General features: G+C 32.0%; 1 protein-coding gene across 1 annotated transcript; it reads left to right on the top strand.

Annotated features, from left to right (window-relative positions):
- The first annotated feature begins 6,375 nt into the window (after window positions 1-6,375).
- On the top strand, window positions 6,376-18,477 carry LOC134681167 (complement component 1 Q subcomponent-binding protein, mitochondrial-like). The gene is made up of 6 exons (XM_063540646.1): window positions 6,376-6,686; window positions 8,397-8,541; window positions 9,756-9,855; window positions 11,831-11,942; window positions 17,373-17,467; window positions 18,136-18,477. Exons 1-6 carry the CDS (start codon window positions 6,431-6,433, stop codon window positions 18,283-18,285), a joined length of 858 nt encoding a protein of 285 aa, XP_063396716.1. The 5' UTR covers window positions 6,376-6,430; the 3' UTR covers window positions 18,286-18,477.
- The last annotated feature ends 1,086 nt before the right edge of the window (window positions 18,478-19,563 follow it).

Genomic DNA, 19,563 nt, shown 5'->3' with positions numbered 1-19,563 from the left:
GGTTGGGGTCTATTTTGTTGGTTACGGGGCAAACATCTAGGAATTAAGGGCCAAAATCAAACATTTTTGTAGATTCAAGACAATAAATTGGAGTTATCTTTCTTTGTCCAGAATGGTTGTTAAATTATCTAAAACCAATGCTTTGTGAAATCTTCTTTGAAAATTGGAGTTATCTTTCTCTGTCCAGAATAGAAGTTGAATCAACTTAAAATAATGCTATATATACAATATACAATGCAAAATTCACTTTACTACCAACTGATAGATTTAAGCAGTCTTTAATAGCCATTCACTGATTACAAGCACTTTGATTATCATTCTAGGGTTATGCCCTTTCACAAATGGAAAAATTTCTCAAGTTTGTCTCAACTAAATTTAGTGAAATGTGTATATAATGCTTATTACCTCTAAACTCAGTTTAAGTTCAATTTTTGGCAGCTTCACTTTTACAGTTCTTGATTTTATGTACCTTTTATGCTAGTGGGGGCATCATCACCATGACTGTATGACATTTATATTTTAATACTTTATGATGTATCAAAATGAGTAGTTGAATAATTATTGTTGCAAACTCCATTAGAAATTTGATTTGAGATCATTTATATACGACCGCAAAAATTGAAAACTTTTTGGTTGTAAATTGGTATGACGTTGACGTCATCGTCTTCATCCAAAGACATTTGGTTTTCGCACTCTAACTTAGGGAAAAGTAAATAGAAATATGTGAAATTTAGACACAAGGTTTATGACCATGAAAGGAAGGAAGTATCCCGGTATGCAGAATTTTTAAATTTTATGCGTATGGATGCTTTGAACTTTACTTTGAAACTGATTATTTTATTAGTTAGAGGCTTGGGATACCTGATGAGGAAAAGCCTTGGTAGTTAAACCTTAACCGAAACACCTTAAAAAACAACAAATATTTATGATAAAATATTGAATTGAACAAAATAGATTATGAAATAAAGTCAAATACTAAGAATATGTATTGGTATATATAGGATTGGTTCTGGACTCGTTATATCTCATTCAAATACTTCAATTCATTCTATGCAATAATGAATTTGAATTTAATAACTTGATATTCAGACAGACATGTGGAATCCCAATGGGAGCCCCAATGAGCCCATCCCTGGCTGATTTAAGAATGTTCGAGATTATAACGAATATTCTTGATATATTTCCTTTTAAAGATAACTTAGCACTGTTATCTATATACAGAGATGATGGATTCATTCTTTTTAATTCTAGTCAAGATAATCTTACTGAATTATTTAACATTGCTAATAATATACACCCGTTGATAAAATTTACGCATGAAATATCACAATCTAGCATTCAATTCCTTGACGTCACAATTTTTAAAGGAAACAGATTCCTTAATCATAATATATTAGACGTAAAACTATACCGTTAACCTACTGATAACTTTCAGTATCTTGAACGAACGTCAGCTCACCCATCATCGGTGTTCAATGGATTTATTACTGCGGAAATATTGCGTTTTATGAGATCATCAAATAACAAAAAAGATACACTAAAAGAAATTGAAACTTTTAAAACAAAACTTCTCCAAAGGGGATACTCGGAAAAAGATATCAACCCCATTATAACAAATGCACTTCATAAGGAAAGAAAAGATTGTCTAAGGTACAAGCTTAAAAACAAAAGAGCAATGCCTCCATTAGTTTTAGCCACCAAATTTAATCCTTCCTTCAATGGACTAAATAAAGCAATTAAAAAACATTGGCACCTAATTGAACAAAATGATAGCACAAAAAACATGTTTCCAAAACCTCCGATCATAGCATATAAAAGACACAAAAACTTGAAGGATCTACTTACATCCTCCAAGTTATAGGATAAACCAAGTTATAGGATAAATCACAACATAAAAGACAATAGTTATATCAAATCATAAACTGATTTAATTTAGAATACAATACATCAATACAAAGTTACCAGGTGTCGTATCCCGGTATGCAGAATTTTTAAATTTTATGCGTATGGATGCTTTGAACTTTACTTTGAAACTGATTATTTTATTAGTTAGAGGCTTGGGATACCTGATGAGGAAAAGCCTTGGTAGTTAAACCTTAACCGAAACACCTTAAAAAACAACAAATATTTATGATAAAATATTGAATTGAACAAAATAGATTATGAAATAAAGTCAAATACTAAGAATATGTATTGGTATATATAGGATTGGTTCTGGACTCGTTATATCTCATTCATTTTCGCACTCTAACTTAGGGAAAAGTAAATAGAAATATGTGAAATTTAGACACAAGGTTTATGACCATGAAAGGAAGGCTGGGATTGAATTCGGGTATTTTGGTCTCAACAGTTTAGGAATAAGGGCCCAAATTAGCATTGTTCTTGGTTTTTGCTCTATAACTTAAGTATTAGTAAACAGAAATCTATGATATTTTAACATAAGGTCTATGGCCACATACGGAGGGTTGGGATAGATTTTGGTAATTTTAGTCCCAACAGTGTAGGATTTAGGGGCCAAAAACAAATCCCAAATAAGCATTTTTCTTGGTTTTGGAACAATAACTTTAGTATAAGTTAATAGAAATTTATAAAGGTTTATGACCACGAAAGGAAGGTTTGGATTGATTTTGGGAGTTTTGATCCCAAGGAATAAGGGGCAAAAATTAAACTTTGTTTGATTTCATCAAAAAAATGAATTATTGTGCTTCTTTGATATGCCAAATCTAACCGTGTTCAGATTCTTAATTTTTGGTCCTGTTTTCAAATTGGTCTACATTAAGGTCCAAAATTAAAATTTGCTTGATTTTAACAAAAATTGAATTCTTGGGGTTCTTTGATATGGTGAGTCTTAACATGTACTTAGATTTTTGATTATGGGCCCAGTTTTCAAGTTGGTCTAAATCGGGGTCAAAAATTATTATACTAAGTATTGTGCAATAGCAAGAAATTTTCAATTGCACAGTATTCTGCAATAGCAAGAAATCTTCAATTGCACAGTATTGCTCAATAGCAAGAAATGTTCAATTGCACAGTATTGCACAATAGCAAGAAATCTCCAATTGCACAGTATTGTGCAATAGCAAGAAATTTTTAATTGCACAGTATTGCGCAATAGCAAGAAATATCTAATTGCACAATATTGGGCAATAGCAAGAAATTTTCATTTGCACAGTATTGCCAATAGCCAGAAATATTCAATTGCACAGTATTGTCCCATTTTCAAATTGGTCTACATTAAAATCCAAAGGGTCAAAAATTGAACTTTGTTTCATTTCAACAAAAAAGAATATATGGGGTTCTTATATGTATGGCTGAATCTAACCGTGTATTTACATTTTTAATATTTAGGCCCGGTTATCAAATTGGTCCATATGGAGGTCTAAAGGGTCTAAAATTAAACATTATTTTATTTCATTAAAAATTGAATTCTTAGGTTTCTATGATATGCTGAATTTAACCATGTATTTAGATTTTGGATATTGGACCAAAATAGGTAAATGTCCAATTTAAATTTTTTAAGTTGAAGTTCTTAGACCAAATTAATTCTGTGTCAGAAACCTATGTTGTGTCAACTATTTAACCACAATCAAAATTCAGAGCTGTATCCAGTTTGAATGTTGTGTCCATACTAGCCCCAACCGTTCAGGTTTTGACCTCTGCAGTCGGATAAAGCAGCACCCTGAGTATCTGTTCCATTCATTTGTTATTTCTTAATTTGTGTGAATTAACATTGTTACAGTAAATGTTAATTACTACACTTTCATACCCAACAAATATTGTATTGGTACATGTATCACTTATATTTCAATTTGTATCCATATAAAAAAACAAAAAATGAAAAGGAATAATTTTGCAATACCTTTTGAATACTAAATAGCTTTTTACAATGTAGGTATTTAGACATATTAAGACTTATTAAGTAGATGTTGATGATATCTGCTTGACATGATTAAAATTCTATCAGATTACTTTTGGAGCAGTTATGAGTCTTTGAAGCATGCTCACAAAGGTTCTTTTGGTGAAATCATTTTCATATTGGTCAAAATTTGTCTTTGCTTCGACCAGCTTTGGAGGAGATATACAGAATTGATATAAATCAGCACAGAGGTTTACTTCCTATCTCATTTAGCCCCAATAATCATGTCAGACATAAGCCATTGTCATTACTTAAAACCAATAAATGTATTCTAATCTGAGGAACAAATTCGACATTTTAACAAAAAAAAAATACTAATGATACTGACGATCCACCACAAAGTAATATAAATAGAACCATACCAATAGTAAGCAAATACATATAAAAAAAGTTGTGGTATGATTGCCAATGAGACAATTCTCCACAAGAGACCAAATCGACACAGAAATTAACAACTACATGTCACTGTACGGCCATAAACAATGAGCAAAGCCAATACCGCCTAATCAGCTATAAAAGGCCCCGAAATGACAATATAAAACAATTCAAGCGAGAAAACTAATGGCCTTATTTATGTTATAAAAATAAACAAAAAACTAATATGTAACACATAAATAAACGACAACCACTGAGTCACAGGCTCAAATCTAGATATCATCTCCCATTTAGAAAAAAAAATTGTAAAAATTGAACTTATTATGTGTTGTTCTCCCAGCTACAAAATGTATCCAAAACCAAAGATGTAGAACATGTTCTATCATAATCATTTGGTGACTAATGTAATTACTGTCTCACCATGTCTGTATTGAACATAAAAAAATATCAAATAAATAACACTCCTAATGCTCAGATCGTTGTCACCGTGCAACACGGTTATTAACACCATATAGGAAAAACATAGAGCTCTTTTTGTTATAAGACACTGTCAAACATCCAAACATACTATCCACACTCATCTGTGTCCACACTTGTTAATATTAAAAAAAATTGGAGTTATCTTTCTTTGTTCAGACAACTTAAATCAATTATACAATATACAATGCAATATTCACTTTATTACCAACTGATAAATTAAAGCAGTCATTAATAATTAATAACCATTCAGTGATTGAACGCACTTTCTTGGGTATGCCCTATTACAAATGGAAAAATTATACATTTTTTTAGTTTCTGATCTCTTAACTGAAGTTTGTCTCCTCTAAATGTTTCTCATTTCAGAAATTAAAAAGAAAATTTCTTCAGATATTTTTGTTTGAAAGGATTAATATTCAACAGCATAGTGAATTGCTCCTAACCCAAAAGCAAAACAAATATTTTAAGTTCATTAGACCACATTCATTCTGTGTCAGAAACCTAAGCTGTGTCATCTATTTAATCATAATCCAAATTCAGAGCTGTTTCCAGCTTGAATGTTGTGTCAATACTAGCCCCAACTGTTCAGGCTTCGACATCTGCAGTCATATAAAGCTGGGCTCTGCGGAGTATCTGGTCCATTCATTTGTTTATTTTTCAATTTGTGTGAATTAACATAGTTACAGTAAATGCTAATTACTGCACTTTCATACCACAACAAATATTGTATTGGTACATGTATCACTCAAATGTGTATCCATATAACGAAAAGGAATAATTGTGCATTACCTTTTGAATACTATGACTTTTTAGATATGTAGACATATTAAGACTCATTAGTAGATGTTGATAATATTGGCTTAAAATGCTTGAAATTCTCTCAGATTACTTTTGGAGCAGTTATGAGTTTTGAAATTAGAAAGATCATATCATATGCAACAAGTGTACTAAGTTTCAAGTTTATTGGACTTCAGCTTCATTAAAAAATACTTTGACCAAAAACTTTAACCTGAAACTCCCACTTTCATTTTCTATGTTCAATGGACCATGAAATTGGGGTCAAAAGTCTAATTTGGCTTTAAAATTAGAAAGATCATATCATAATGAACATGTGTAACAAGTTTCGAGTTGATTGGACTTCAGCTTCATCAAAAACTACCTTGACCAAAAACTTTAATCTAAAGCGGGACAAACGAACGAACGTACCCACAGACCAGAAAACATAATGCCCATCTACTATTGTAGGTGGGGGCATACAAAATTTAATAAATAACACTCATAATACTCAGATTGGTTGTCATCGTGCAACATAGTTAATAACACCATATAGAAAAAACATAGAACTCATTTTGTCATAAGACACTGTCAAACATCCATACATACTATCCATCATCTGTGTCCACACTTGTTAATATTAAAAAATAAATATTTAATATCCCAAAGGTATTCTGACAGTTTATGATATGTACATTAACACGGAAAAGGGTTTCTAAATGCAAAGATATCTATGGGTGAAGAATATTGGGTAGCTAACTGTTCGCAGCAAGAAGAAGTACAAGGGTACGAGATTGTGAAGGGACGATTTGTCTCTTGGCCGGTTCAAGGTCATGCGCATTGATCACTAGAATTCATGCTTTCCGGTAAAAATTCACAGAAAAAGCAATGGCATCTTTAATTTTCAGAAGGTCATCTTTGATTTCCTCCCAGGTTGTGAAAAACTGCAAATCACGTCAAATATTAGGCGTTACACAGACAGATGCCAATATAAGATCAATCAGTTCATTAGTTGCTAAGACGAGAGAACTTTGTCATTATAGACAACATGTGCAGATTTCATCACATTTGTTGCAGAGAAAAGCTACAAAACATTGTTCCAACTGTTCATGTGGAGTTCATAGTAAAGCAGAGGTTGAACAAGGTTGATGATTTATTTTGTTTGTGTATTTTGAATATATTTTGTCTCTATAAAAATAATGTGATGTGGTAAAATTGCCAATGAGACAACCAGCTGATTCCTGATGCATTTTTGTTGCTTCTTCTCAATAAACTAAAAACTGGAAAGCAACAAATATTTTCAAATTACGACAGGAACAACACATGTTAAATTGCAGTAATTCCAAATAAAACGAAAACAAAAACTACCATCAAAATATATAAGTGTCTCTCTCTCTCTCTCAGTGAATAAAAACCTGAATTGGTATCTTTTAAGTACAGAAACTTGTCCACCAAAGACAATAAACCACTTTCAAGTTTGTCTGTCAATGGAAAAAACTCACCAATTATGAGGCCATTGTGAGGTCATTTACCAGACAAAGTGGATCACCTGTATACCTGCACTGTTAACGTTCATCATGTTCATGAAGCGTCTTAGTGATCCATCAGTTTGCAGGATAAACTAGAAATAATTTTTGTTCTGACTGCAGGTACTTAATCACAATTCCCTAATAACAGAAGAGCTGATTGTCAATTATGAGAATTCAATTTGCCAAAAGAAGAATTTGTGTCTGATAGTTTTCCAACCTCATGCTCAACAGTGGTAACATTGCCCTAAACACGTGTATGATGTTCACTAAAATATTTTTTTAGCAGAAATGTATCCTGACTAAGGACAGGTGCAAACAAATGTCTTGGAGCCTGTTATTGAGTGGTTGTCGTTTGTTTTTGAGTTACATATTTTTTTTGGTTAATTTTTTAAACAAATATAAAGTTTTCTCGTTTGAATTGTTTTACATTGTCATGTAGGGCCTTTTATAGCTGACTATGCGGTATGGGCTTTGCTCATTGTTGAAGGCCGTACAATGACCTATAGTTGTCAATGTCTGAGTCATTTTGGTCTCTTGTGGAGAGTTGTCTCATTGGCAATCATACCACATCTTTCTTTTTTATACAATGTATTGACTGTGATAAATTGTACCCCAAATTTTGATATTTTTACCTACCTTAAAATACAAAACTGGAAGCCTGGTCAATATTTTCACATAATAATTGTAAGACTTTAAAGAACAATTCTGATTCATATTTGAGGGGCCTGATGGGTTATTTTCGTTCTTCAAAGATCAGTGCATTTTCGCTATTGTGATCCGTTTTTCTACAGATTTTTATTTATAATTTCATGATCTGTAATCATAGAAATTTCTTTTCTGTGAATCCTGATTGACAAAAATCAACTCGTGAATTGTATGAGACTCCCCCAATCAGGCCCCTCATATTTATTACACTTTCAATAACTGGAGACATTCATTTAATTTCAAACATGATTGAATTGTTTAGAAAAAAAAATCAGTTACGGATATCAATATTTCCAGTTACGTATATCAATGACAAATTATTTATTTCAGTTACCCATATCATCACGATATTTTAGATTGCTGTTTTCTCCATTCAGATGTTGAATTACATGTATGCTTAAAAACTTAGTATTACAAATTTATTAATACATGTACTTCAATAAAGACCTGAAAACCGAAGAATAATGCATTATTATTACAAAATTGACAAAATATAAACTGACAACAAACATCGTCCGCAATCTGTGGAGATAGGTAACTGCAGTTACGGAGATCATCACATTTACCCCAGTGATAATCACTTTATAAATCGTTTAAGACCGCATATTTTTTAATTGAAGGAGACCTTGAATTTTCAAAGTTTTTGGATGAGGAAATAAGACAAGAAAAAGAAAGAACAGTTCCTTTAGTAAATACAGTAAAAGATTGGGATGTACAGAAGGATGATGCTGAAGTAACATTGTCGAAATCTATAGGAAATGAACAGTAAGTGTTTCATGTTATTGTCCTTAACATTTTCTATTGCTTGAAGTTCTCATATTCTTATTTTTAGCAGAGATCTTCAGTGAAGTCACAATGACTAGGGATAAAACTTCAACAAAATCCGACCCTCAGGCTCTGCAGTGTAATTAAGATGATTATTATATATTCTAATATGACGTCCTTATAATTATCGTCAACCAGTTTAAACACAATATATAGATCTACCTTTAGCGCAAACACATAATACACATAATAGACAGCTTTGCCAAGGTCAATTTGGAGTATTCGAACAACTCTGACCTCTGTCTGAGGTCAGTTTGATTTCCAAAAAAGTCTGAATAATTCACGAATAGAATGCGGAATTTTAAATAAATCTCCAAACAAAGGTTGGAATTCCAAATGTATGCCTTGTATATATATATGCGGAGACCAGCTTGGATTTTTTTTTAAAAACCTCATTTTGCATGAAAATATTTATTTGGAGCTCGGAAAATTCTGAATACTCCAAACATAAATTTCCGAACTAGCTAGAGCAATAATTATTGTCAACCAGTATAATCACAATATATAATCTACATTTAGCGCAAACGCAGTAATACACAAATACGATTCTTCCACGTTACAGCAAACTTATTTATACTGCAAGTTATACTCAATTTTCGACATAAAAATTCCCAGGAACGGAAGGCCAAGATTCAGATAAGATATATTTATCTCTATCATTTTGTCTATTCTACAGCAAAATAAACAAATCAGTCCATTTTTATTTACTTTTCATGGTTAAAAATTCATAAAATGAAAATTCTGTGAAATGATGTTATTGTCTTGGCATGGCAACATGACAAGGTGACGTTTCCGTAAACAAAAAATCAAATTGAAATACTGGGCCTTTTAAAGCTTCTTGTAGGCCTCAGAACAAATAAAACTATAATGGAAGAAAATATATAAGTGATAAATGTGATTGAAAAAAAAATCCTTGAATTATATATATATATAGTATTGCTAATATTATCAAAATTGGGTTAAATGGAACAGCCAAAACACTATCGTATGTATAGGGCTTTCGCAGTTAAAAAAATTACAGAATTTGTCATATTAGAATCGAGATAATTCATAGCAGCTGTAAAATGATGTTTTCAGGGTAAAATAATCAAATATAAATGAAAACAAATCTACGGCTGCCAGGAATTATTTCTGAATTTTCCTTCTTTTTTTAGAATACGACTCCACTTTAACATAAACAACATGGTGGATGTGTCACCACCAGAATCTAAAGGAGAATATGAAGAGGGAAATCAAAACAATAATGCAGACATGGTAAGAGTTTATAACAAGTTTTAAAATAAGGAGCTACTATCATTTAATTTTTAATAAAGAGCTGGAATGACAATTTATGTAAGGCCACACCAATTTGATTCCTTGTTCGACGGACCCGCCCGCACCTATTTTTTTCAAAACAGATTTTTTTTATTTTTATTATATTCCCGCTTCCCGCATCCGGAAATGAAATCATGTCCATTTCCCGCACCGTTTTTTTGTAAATATTATATAAAGATCTCAACATTTGTTTCGTTTAAATCACAGTCTAGAATTTATATAACGATTTTAAATCTATCAGCACCCCACAACACTGTAAATATCTGCGAGAATATTTGTTGCAGCATGAAACAATTAATTCCAAGCGGACATAACAAAACGTTGGTTTCTTTCCCCCTAACTTATATTCCCTATAAAAAAAATAAAAAAAATGTTCGTTGTTAAAATAAAGTACAAACTTAAGAACTTCTGAAGGATTTGCCTTCAACTGCAATTGTAATGTATGGTGACGGCCATACCCGCTGCAGGTTTGTGCACCTGTCCTGGTCGATTCAGAGACCTGTCGTTCAGCAGTTATCATTTGTTGATGTGGTACATTGGTATTTTCCCGTTTGGAAATATGATTTAGATCGTTGGTTTTCCTGTTCGAATTGTGTACAATAATAAGTTGTGGTCCCTTAGAGCTTGCTGGTGGGTCTTGATCAAAGCACTGTGTAAAAGGCCGTACTTTGACCTATATTTGTTATTATCAGGTTGGGACCAACCCTTCCCCAGACAAGGGCCTTGAAGGGGTCATTTTACCATGTTTACTGTTCAGTCTGTTGTAGAAAAGAAAATAGAAATACTAAGGATTTGTACAGTGCTACTCTACAAAACCTTTGACAACTTAGAATTTTTTACTCAAAAAGAGGAGAAAAACATTATATTTTAAACAACTTTTCTAAAAGAGGGATGGGTCCCCTTATTTTGAATAATATTAAACTGTTAAAGTAAATGTGTTTACATGGTTAAAGTCCAGGAATATTACAAAATTCTTGGATATGTTTTGACCATTTAATACCAAATATTATAGTTCTTTTGGAAAATATAAGCCCTTTTGTACTAAGTGTTTTTACAAAAAAAATATATTATAACTTTAATATTTTGACCCCTCTTAAAAGGGATATTCATAACATTAAGGGGTTGTTCTGAACCTGATTATGACTTGGATGGAGAATTGTCTTATTGTCAGTCACAAAAACATAGACCAGATTTAATTATTCAATTATTTCTTGTTGAACAGGGAAAAAATACTTCATATAAAATTAAAGAAATGTCAAGGTACAAGTGATAAATCAAGTTTTAATATAGTCAAAACCTACTATTTTATGTTTACAAAAAAAAATTATAACCGCTCGCTTTTACTTTTTAAGCTTCGCCTCAAAAATTTGCAAATTAAATATTTTTTTATTAAAATTTTCAAATCGCTCGCTCGCCCCAATTTTTGGAGTCCAAAAATCCGTAGAACAAGATATTAAATTGGTGTGGCCTAAACTAATAAAAAAAAGGGGCAAAACCGAAGAGTAAAAAATAAGTGTTATTTTTGCAAGCAGTGACAATATTTTGAGTGTATTTCAAATGTCTTAAATTTTGTTTTAAGAACTAATTATTATACCCCCGCTTTAAAAAAGGGGGGGTATACTGTTTTACCTCTGTCTGTCAGTCAGGAACTACAATACAAGGATTTCTGAAATTTGGTTTCAGTATTTATATAAGTCAGCTATACCGTGTGATGTGTTTTCAGATTCATCACTCAACAACTTCCTGTTTACCGAACACTTGAATATTTTTACACTATTAATATTATCCACTTGCGGCGGGGGTATCATCAGTGAGCAGTAGCTCGCAGTTTCACTTGTTTGATTGCTTGCATAATGAGGTTTCTTCATTATTTTTTACCTTTGTCTGTTTGGAACACTTTTATATTTTTTTTTAGGTTATGGCAAAACCATTATTTACTGTTGAAATCGTGAAATCCAGTGGGAAAACCCTGTCCATGGACTGTTCCTACCCAGAGTATGAAGTAGAATATGAACAAGAAGATAATGGTAAGATATAATTAAAAGGGTTGTGAATCTATCTTAGCAAGATTAATTATCATTAAATGATAACTGCTTTTAAAAAGATCACTAGCAATGAGCTAAACCAATGTCAGCTGTAAAAGATTGAATTGACTAAATGGTCCGAAATCACAATTGTCGTCCCTTGATTTTCGTTGTCCACAAATATAGTCCATAGTGTTGACAGTGGGTTACTTGTCAAAATTTTTTTTATACACCTTCCAAATTTATTTCTCCATGTTTTATGCCTCAAACTACAAGTGAAATTACACTGCAAAAAATTTGGGTCCAGAATTTTAAAGGAAATTAGTGATTTGGTCCAGCTGAAAAAATTAAAAATTAGCACTTCAGAAGCTGTCAAAAGATTTCAAGACGCCTAAAGATAATATTGTCCATATTTTGAGTTAGAGACGATGAAGTTTTCTATAATTTAAATATAATTTGTCCAAAAAGTAGCACAACACACTAAAAATTTCATTGAGAAAGCACTGGTAGGATTTTTTTAATTTTCATTTATGTTCTAAAAGAAATGCACCACAAATTAATTGTGTTCTCGGACCAAATGTGCAACAATTCAAGAGCAAGAGAGATGTTTGGCCAGTTTTAATCCATCATTTTTTTTTTTACATAAGTGAATGCCTGTGCCAAGTCAGGATTATGACAGTTATTTTCCATTAATTGATGTGTTTGGGTTTTTGATTTTGGCATTTGATAAAAGACTATCTGGTGTAAATTTTCATTATAATTAGGATTTTTTTGGGATACGATTGCTGTCAAGCAATCTGTAGACTTTTACCATTGACCCTATGATACACTCCCTCACGTCATTCGTTTTCTTCTAAACATTCAGCAACATCTCGGATTCTTATGATTGTCTTGCTTTAAAAGGTAAAAACAAGCAAAACAATTGAAAATAAACAACTTTCCTGTAATGTTTTACTCATAATCTTCATGTGTGATATTTTCCTTGACTTATATGCGTGATTTTAACAATACGGAAAATCAGAATTAAACAGTATTTATATTTAGTGTTTTTATAAATTTAGAAATACGTCAGAGGGAATTCCCAAATTTTGATAACTTGCGAGAGTTCTCTGAAAGCCGATCGATAATTCTATTTCTGTCACAAGAACTGAAGTGGAGTATTTCTATATTTTACCGTCATGAAACTGATATTTGATACTGTACTCTCATAAAGAAATGGAGAACCATTCATCATATCATTTAATAAACGTTTTTGTTCAAAATCGCAAGTCGCGGTGTATATGTATTAATGTCCATGCGTGGTCTCACTAATTAGAGACAAAAAGAATTGTAGAGACAAAAAGCGTCAAGAAGCGACAAGAAGAATAATATTAGCAACAAGAAACTATTTAGCGACAAGAAAACATTTTTTTATTTATATTACTTATTCGAAATAAATATTAAAAAAATATGCAAAAGAAAACAATTTCAACGACAGGAAAGTTAATTTTGATAGGGGAAAAAATGAAACTTGTAAATCTAATTCAGTTGCTACATTTATTTACATGATATTTTATAAGGTATCACAGGAAGTATTACCTTTACCCTGTCGTTTTATGGTATTACTTTTACTTGTGTTTTAGAACAATAATATATTTTGTCTTTTTATATGTTTTTAAAACCATTTTTGTACAATATATAATTAACTTGCAAAATAATTGTCCAGATAATACATACACAAATTGTGAAATACAAATTAAGAAATGAAATCAAACTAGAGGAAAACATAATTAAAATGTGAATATTTTTCATCATTTTATTTAGTGTATTGTCTCATTTAACGATATTTATCATGTTTATGCATATAGATTGAAGATTAAAGGAAACTGATGGCAATCTTGAGTTTTCAACAGGTGTTCACTATTCAGTACAATAGTTGTATATTCTGGTGCGTCAGTGATATTGTTGGCTTTTTTTAAAACTACCTCTACCCTCTTTTATTGGGAAAATATGCGTCATTTTCATCAAATTGGGAAATTTTAAAATAAACCATGAATTTGACTGAAACTTCAATTTTACTGACCCATTTTCAAGAGCCAAACCCTGCTTTAAAATAAGTCTTTAGACCCCATTTTGTAAGTGATGATACATAAATAGACCCTCAAATGTGCACATATAGTCATTTTAGGCAAGAAAATTGTTCAAATGAGTGTTTTTCAGTGTATATACATGCACAATTACTACTGAGACTGCACTGTTTGGGAAAAAAATTGTCTTATTGGGAATAATTTTAAGCCATTTTTTTTCCAAATTGGGATTCTTCTCCAGGGGAAAAAGCCTTTATTCTCCACTAATTTAAGGCAAACAATATCACTGTGCGTGTATATTGATGAAGGTGTTAATGAATGTTATTGTTGCAATAAAACAAAGGACACGCACCTAGTTAATCTCATTTGTTGCTCTTAATTGTGTATTACCTTAGAGTGAAGCCACAGCTAATGTTGGTCCTATCAGGAAAAATTAATTGAACAGTTAGGAAGGAAATAATATTTCATGTTTTTGTTTTATTAAATCCTTCAAAAGGAAGGTGACAAATCTTTGTTTTTATTTTCATTTTATAGCGTTTACATTTCCTTTGCTCTTACACATGTTTAATTTCTACATCTATCAATATGATAATCAAAAGTACACAATCTCTTCATCGAATTTTTTTTATTTCTTCATCTTTCAATATAATCCTAAAAAATTATTTTAATGTATGTGATATCAAAATGTATTCTTGTTGCTAAATAGCTTCTTGTTGCTTTTTGTCACTTATTATTTTTCTTCTTGTCGCTTCTTGACGCTTTTTGTCGCTAATTAGTGAGACCCCACATGCGTGTAGTTTTCCTGATTTCAAGGGGTATCCGATTGAGTGATTCCCTGCTTCATTGATTAATTTGAAACTCATGGGATTCTTTCTATGTCTGTCTGCATATGGAGAGCTATTGTTGTTGCATAATTTTAAATCACATGCATAATTTAAATTAAAATAAATGTTTCATCGTAATTACCTATAACACCCCTTCAGCAGAAATGGAATCTTCCATGTTATCGTTTCGAGTTATCTCCCTTTTCGAAGTATTCGTCAAGAAGAATTAACTCGTTAATGCCGGTAAACGTCGTATTATATTAAGAACGATCTCAATGTAAACCGAGGAGTGTGTCCGGAAAGGAGTCATGCCCTCTGACCCAAAGGAACTTCAATAATTAAAGAGTAAGAAATGTGGTTCCTCCTAAACTGGTCCGCCGTTCTATATATAGCTTCGCACCGAAGGTCAGTGTAGCGATAAGTGAACACAACAGGGGTCCAGTTTAGGGTTCTTCCTAGAATTACGGTGATAAGATACGGAAGCAAGTTAACTCGTACCACGGCATTGGAACCAAAAAAGTTAACTTGTACTACTGGGAAGTCGTAACATTCAGAAAAATATATAAAAAATATGATGTTTTATGGGTTTCTGTTTGTAAACTTATAATAGAAATAAAGTTGAATTACTTGAATTTTACACAGGAGTTAAATGAAAACTTAGACAAAAATAAAGAATTTTTTAAAGCATTAATGACTAAAGACTAAAGAATCATTGAAGCATGACTGGAGCGGGCCCCCTCTTAGGTCAGTCAGCGGGCTCCCCCTTAGGAAAAGTTCTGGATCCGCCACTGTAGAACTTAATCCAGAGGAAAGTTAAAACATTGCTTTAACTGTACCTTATTAAAATTGAACATGTTGAATATGTATATATCCAATTTAAGTTAATTAAAGCTGTAATCCATGATTACAAATTGAATGCTATGTTTACAATTGTTGAAAGGCATGTGCTTTTTTTGCGGGGAAAATGCGGACCCCCTTAACAGGAATCAGTTTAAGTTCATTGTTACATGATTTATTTATAGACAGTAAAAATAATTTTGGCAATCATTTTGACTAACTGCTAAGATTTAATTATTCATGAAAAGTTTTCTTCAGGTGAAACTGTATATACCTTAATTATCTACATCTGCCACAGTATTTTCTATCCAATATTCAAGGAACATAAGCTACAAATTGGTCATTGTACTTTCAAATTATATACATTTTACAGACTTAAGAGGTATTGGGTAAAAGTAACGTATATTGTGTATATTCATCATTTAATACCATTTGAATGCATTTAAATAAGTTGGTACGAGTTAGCAATGGTACGAGTTTGCATTGGTACAAGTTTTTTTTTAGTGGTACAAGTTTACAATGGTACAGGATAACTTTAATTCGATAAAACACAATAAGTGCATGGCTCATACACTTGTAACGGGGATTGGCTATTCTTTAAGTCGAGTGACTATTCAGATTGTTACATTTTGCATGTGCAGTTGAATTAGTTTAGAGAATAATACTATCCAGCTGTACCAGGGTTACCGTCCAAAAATGCTTGTGACTCACGCATGTTCATGCTTTTTTTGCAACAGTATTCTTGGATCTATTTTTTTCCTCTTTGATCTCTCAATTTTGGCCAAATCTCATGCATTTGTTTAATGAAAATTTGGCAGAACTGCTATACATGTGTCAATGAAAACTATGGCAATCGTATCCCTCAGAGCATTCTGCTCTTTGATTATTTTATTTTTTTTAAAGAGAAATGTCTGATTTATGACAAAACAATTTAAAATAAACACAAGAAAAGTCAATCTGCTTTAAAGGTCACCTCTTTTAAACTTAACGCCTAAGAGGCCTACACCAATCTTTATATGTAAAAATGTATTAGGATTGTCAGTTTTCCTGCTGAAAAAACATGGTTCTTTGTTCTTTACTGATGAGTCTTTTGAAGACAAAACGGCGTCTGGCGTATACTAAATTTAGTCCTGGTATCTATGATGAGTTTTTTTACAACCACTGGGTCGATGCCACTGCTGGTGGAGATTTATTTCCCCAAGGGTATCCAAAGCCCAGTAGTCAGCACTTTTTGTGCTGACATGAATTGTCATTGATATTGTTATATTTATGAATTCACTGTTTACAAATTTTTGAATTTTTTGAAATACTAAGGCTTTTCTACCTCAGGCATAGAATACCTTAGCTGTGTTTGGCAATACTTTTTGGAATTTTGGTCCTCAATGCTCTTCAACTTCGTACTTTGTTTGGCCTTTTTTGGATTTGAGCGTCACTGATGAGTCTTTTGAAGACGAATCCCGCGTCTGGCGTTTACTAAATTTAGTCCTGGTATCTATGATGAGTTTATTTCTTCCTCAGACAAACAAAAATTACCACCACAATAAATCAATAGTGATTAAAGTGGCATTGATCAACACCCTTTAGTTTTGAACCTCAACTCAAAGGGATAAATCTCTCTTATGAAGTAAGATTTCTTTGGTCCTTTTAACACACTTATGTCTGTAGCTTGTTTATATTTTTGTCTATTGTCTATTTTTGTGTTACAGATGATGCTTTTTGTATAACAAGTGTGTCTATGACTGGTCCACAAGGAGAAGGAGAAGACAACTCTTACAGCGTGGTAGCAGAAACTATGGATGAAGTAAGTGCTGTTCTCATAAAAATAATGAATGTAGCCTCCGGATTTATTTGTTAACATATAAATTGTTTAATAACACAAGCAGAATTTACAAAAAAAGACATAAGGTATGTTTGCCATTGACAACTATTCAGTTTTCATGAAAATAAAAAGATTCCTCCGGGTGCGTGAATTTCTTGCTACATTGAAGACCTGTTTGTGACCTTCTGCTGTTTTTTATTTGGTCGGGTTGTTGTCTCTTTGACACATTCCCCATTTCCATTCTCAACTTTATCCAACTGAGGCCAACTGTCTTGATATTTATACAAAATACTGTGCATTCATTTATTTTTTATGTGTATCAATTTTTCGTGGATTGAAGAAAACTCACATTTTTCGTGGATATTTTATTTCATGGTTTTGCCAATCTCTGCATGAGATACTATAGAAAATTTGTATTTTGTTGTACATTTAAATTCATGGTTTGCCTGTACCCACCAAAACCCACAAATATTGGTATCAAACAAAAAATAATGAATCCACATTTGTGAACTAAAAACAATTTGTATACACAGATTGGAAATATAACAAAAAAAGAAAAATAATCATATAGGAGAGTCAAAGAAAACAGTGTAGATGTGGGATAAAGAGTTGTAAATATTCTTTAAAATGACCATTTCTTTGTGTTTCAGACAATGTACGAGATGTTGATGGATATGCTACACGACAGAGGAATAGACGACAAATTCATTGGAGATTTAGCAGATTACAGTACAGGCTATGAACAATCAAAATACATTGAACTTCTTGTAGACCTTAAATCCTTTCTGGATGAAAAGTGAACTAGGAACATTGCTTTTATTGTAAAAAGAGAATAGATATCAAGATCTCTGAACATTAGCCAAATGATGGTCAAAATGACAAAATATGAGGATGATTTTAGATCTAATATGTTTATATTATGTTGTCATCTATTATTGTATTTTTGACTTAGTTGCATTGAATTCACAGCAAATATAAAGTTTTAAATAGTTTGACAATTTTTTTACTCCTTGCAAACCTAAATAAGCTATGTTGCAGTCGCTCTTTCTATGTTGAATAATCTGACTCTATTAGGTATTGTATATCATTTTCAGTCTTTACCTTAATTTAAAGATCAAATTTCCTTTGACCTTACTTATCAAACTATTTCAAACATCTTCTCTTCTGAAACTACAGAACCAATTCCAACTAAACTTCAGCTGAATGATCCTTTTGGTATCTAAAATAAAGCTTGTGGTTTTTTTTCTGTTTCGTCAAAAAACATGGCCACCAGTGCTAAAAATAGGACATATGGGATACAATACAGTTTTTCACTTACATTATCTCTAAATTTAGTGCATTAAGAGCAGATCTGACATGGAGTGAAATGTCAAGTTCTATCAGCCTTCTGAAATAGCAACACATTGTTGGGTTGCTGCCCCTGAAATGATGATTTAAGGAAATTTTGCAGTATTCAGTTATCATTATGTGATTACCTTGAATATTAATAAATATATTAGCTGTAAACCGCAAAAATGTTTGGCAAAGTAGGATGTAAAAATAAGTTAGAATGACCAAAATTGTCAATTTACTCCTAAAGGAGTTATTGCCCTTTAATGTAAATTTTTCACAATTTGTTTATCTAGTTTGCTTACTTAAAAAAAATCTTCTTGTTTGAAACTGCTAAATCAATTTCCGCCGAACTTGGGCTGAATGAGTATTAGAGTAACTAGTATAAATTTTGAGTTTTATATGTCAAACAACTACTATGGTTAAGAGGCTACTCAGGGCATTTTTAAGCTACTCATTATAAATTGAGACTGGAAATGAAGAATATGTCAAAGAAACATAAACTAATAAAGAAAACAAAGTACAGCCGATTGCCACAATGGGTCTTCAACACAGCAAGATAGATGAACAAATGTGATCAATTATTATATATTGAAAAGCTAAAATAATCATTGAAAGGTGAGCAACTCATGGTCTTCAGAGCTCTTTTTAGCTCACCTGGCCCAAAGGGCCAAGTGAGCTTATGCCATCACTTGGCGTCCGTCGTCGTCTGTCCTCGTAAACTATTTCAAGAATCTTCTCCTCTGAAA

Source organism: Mytilus trossulus, chromosome 8 (assembly GCF_036588685.1).
Source record: "Mytilus trossulus isolate FHL-02 chromosome 8, PNRI_Mtr1.1.1.hap1, whole genome shotgun sequence".
NCBI classification, from domain to species: Eukaryota; Metazoa; Mollusca; class Bivalvia; order Mytilida; family Mytilidae; genus Mytilus; species Mytilus trossulus.
This window is presented reverse-complemented; position numbering and strand designations above follow the sequence as displayed.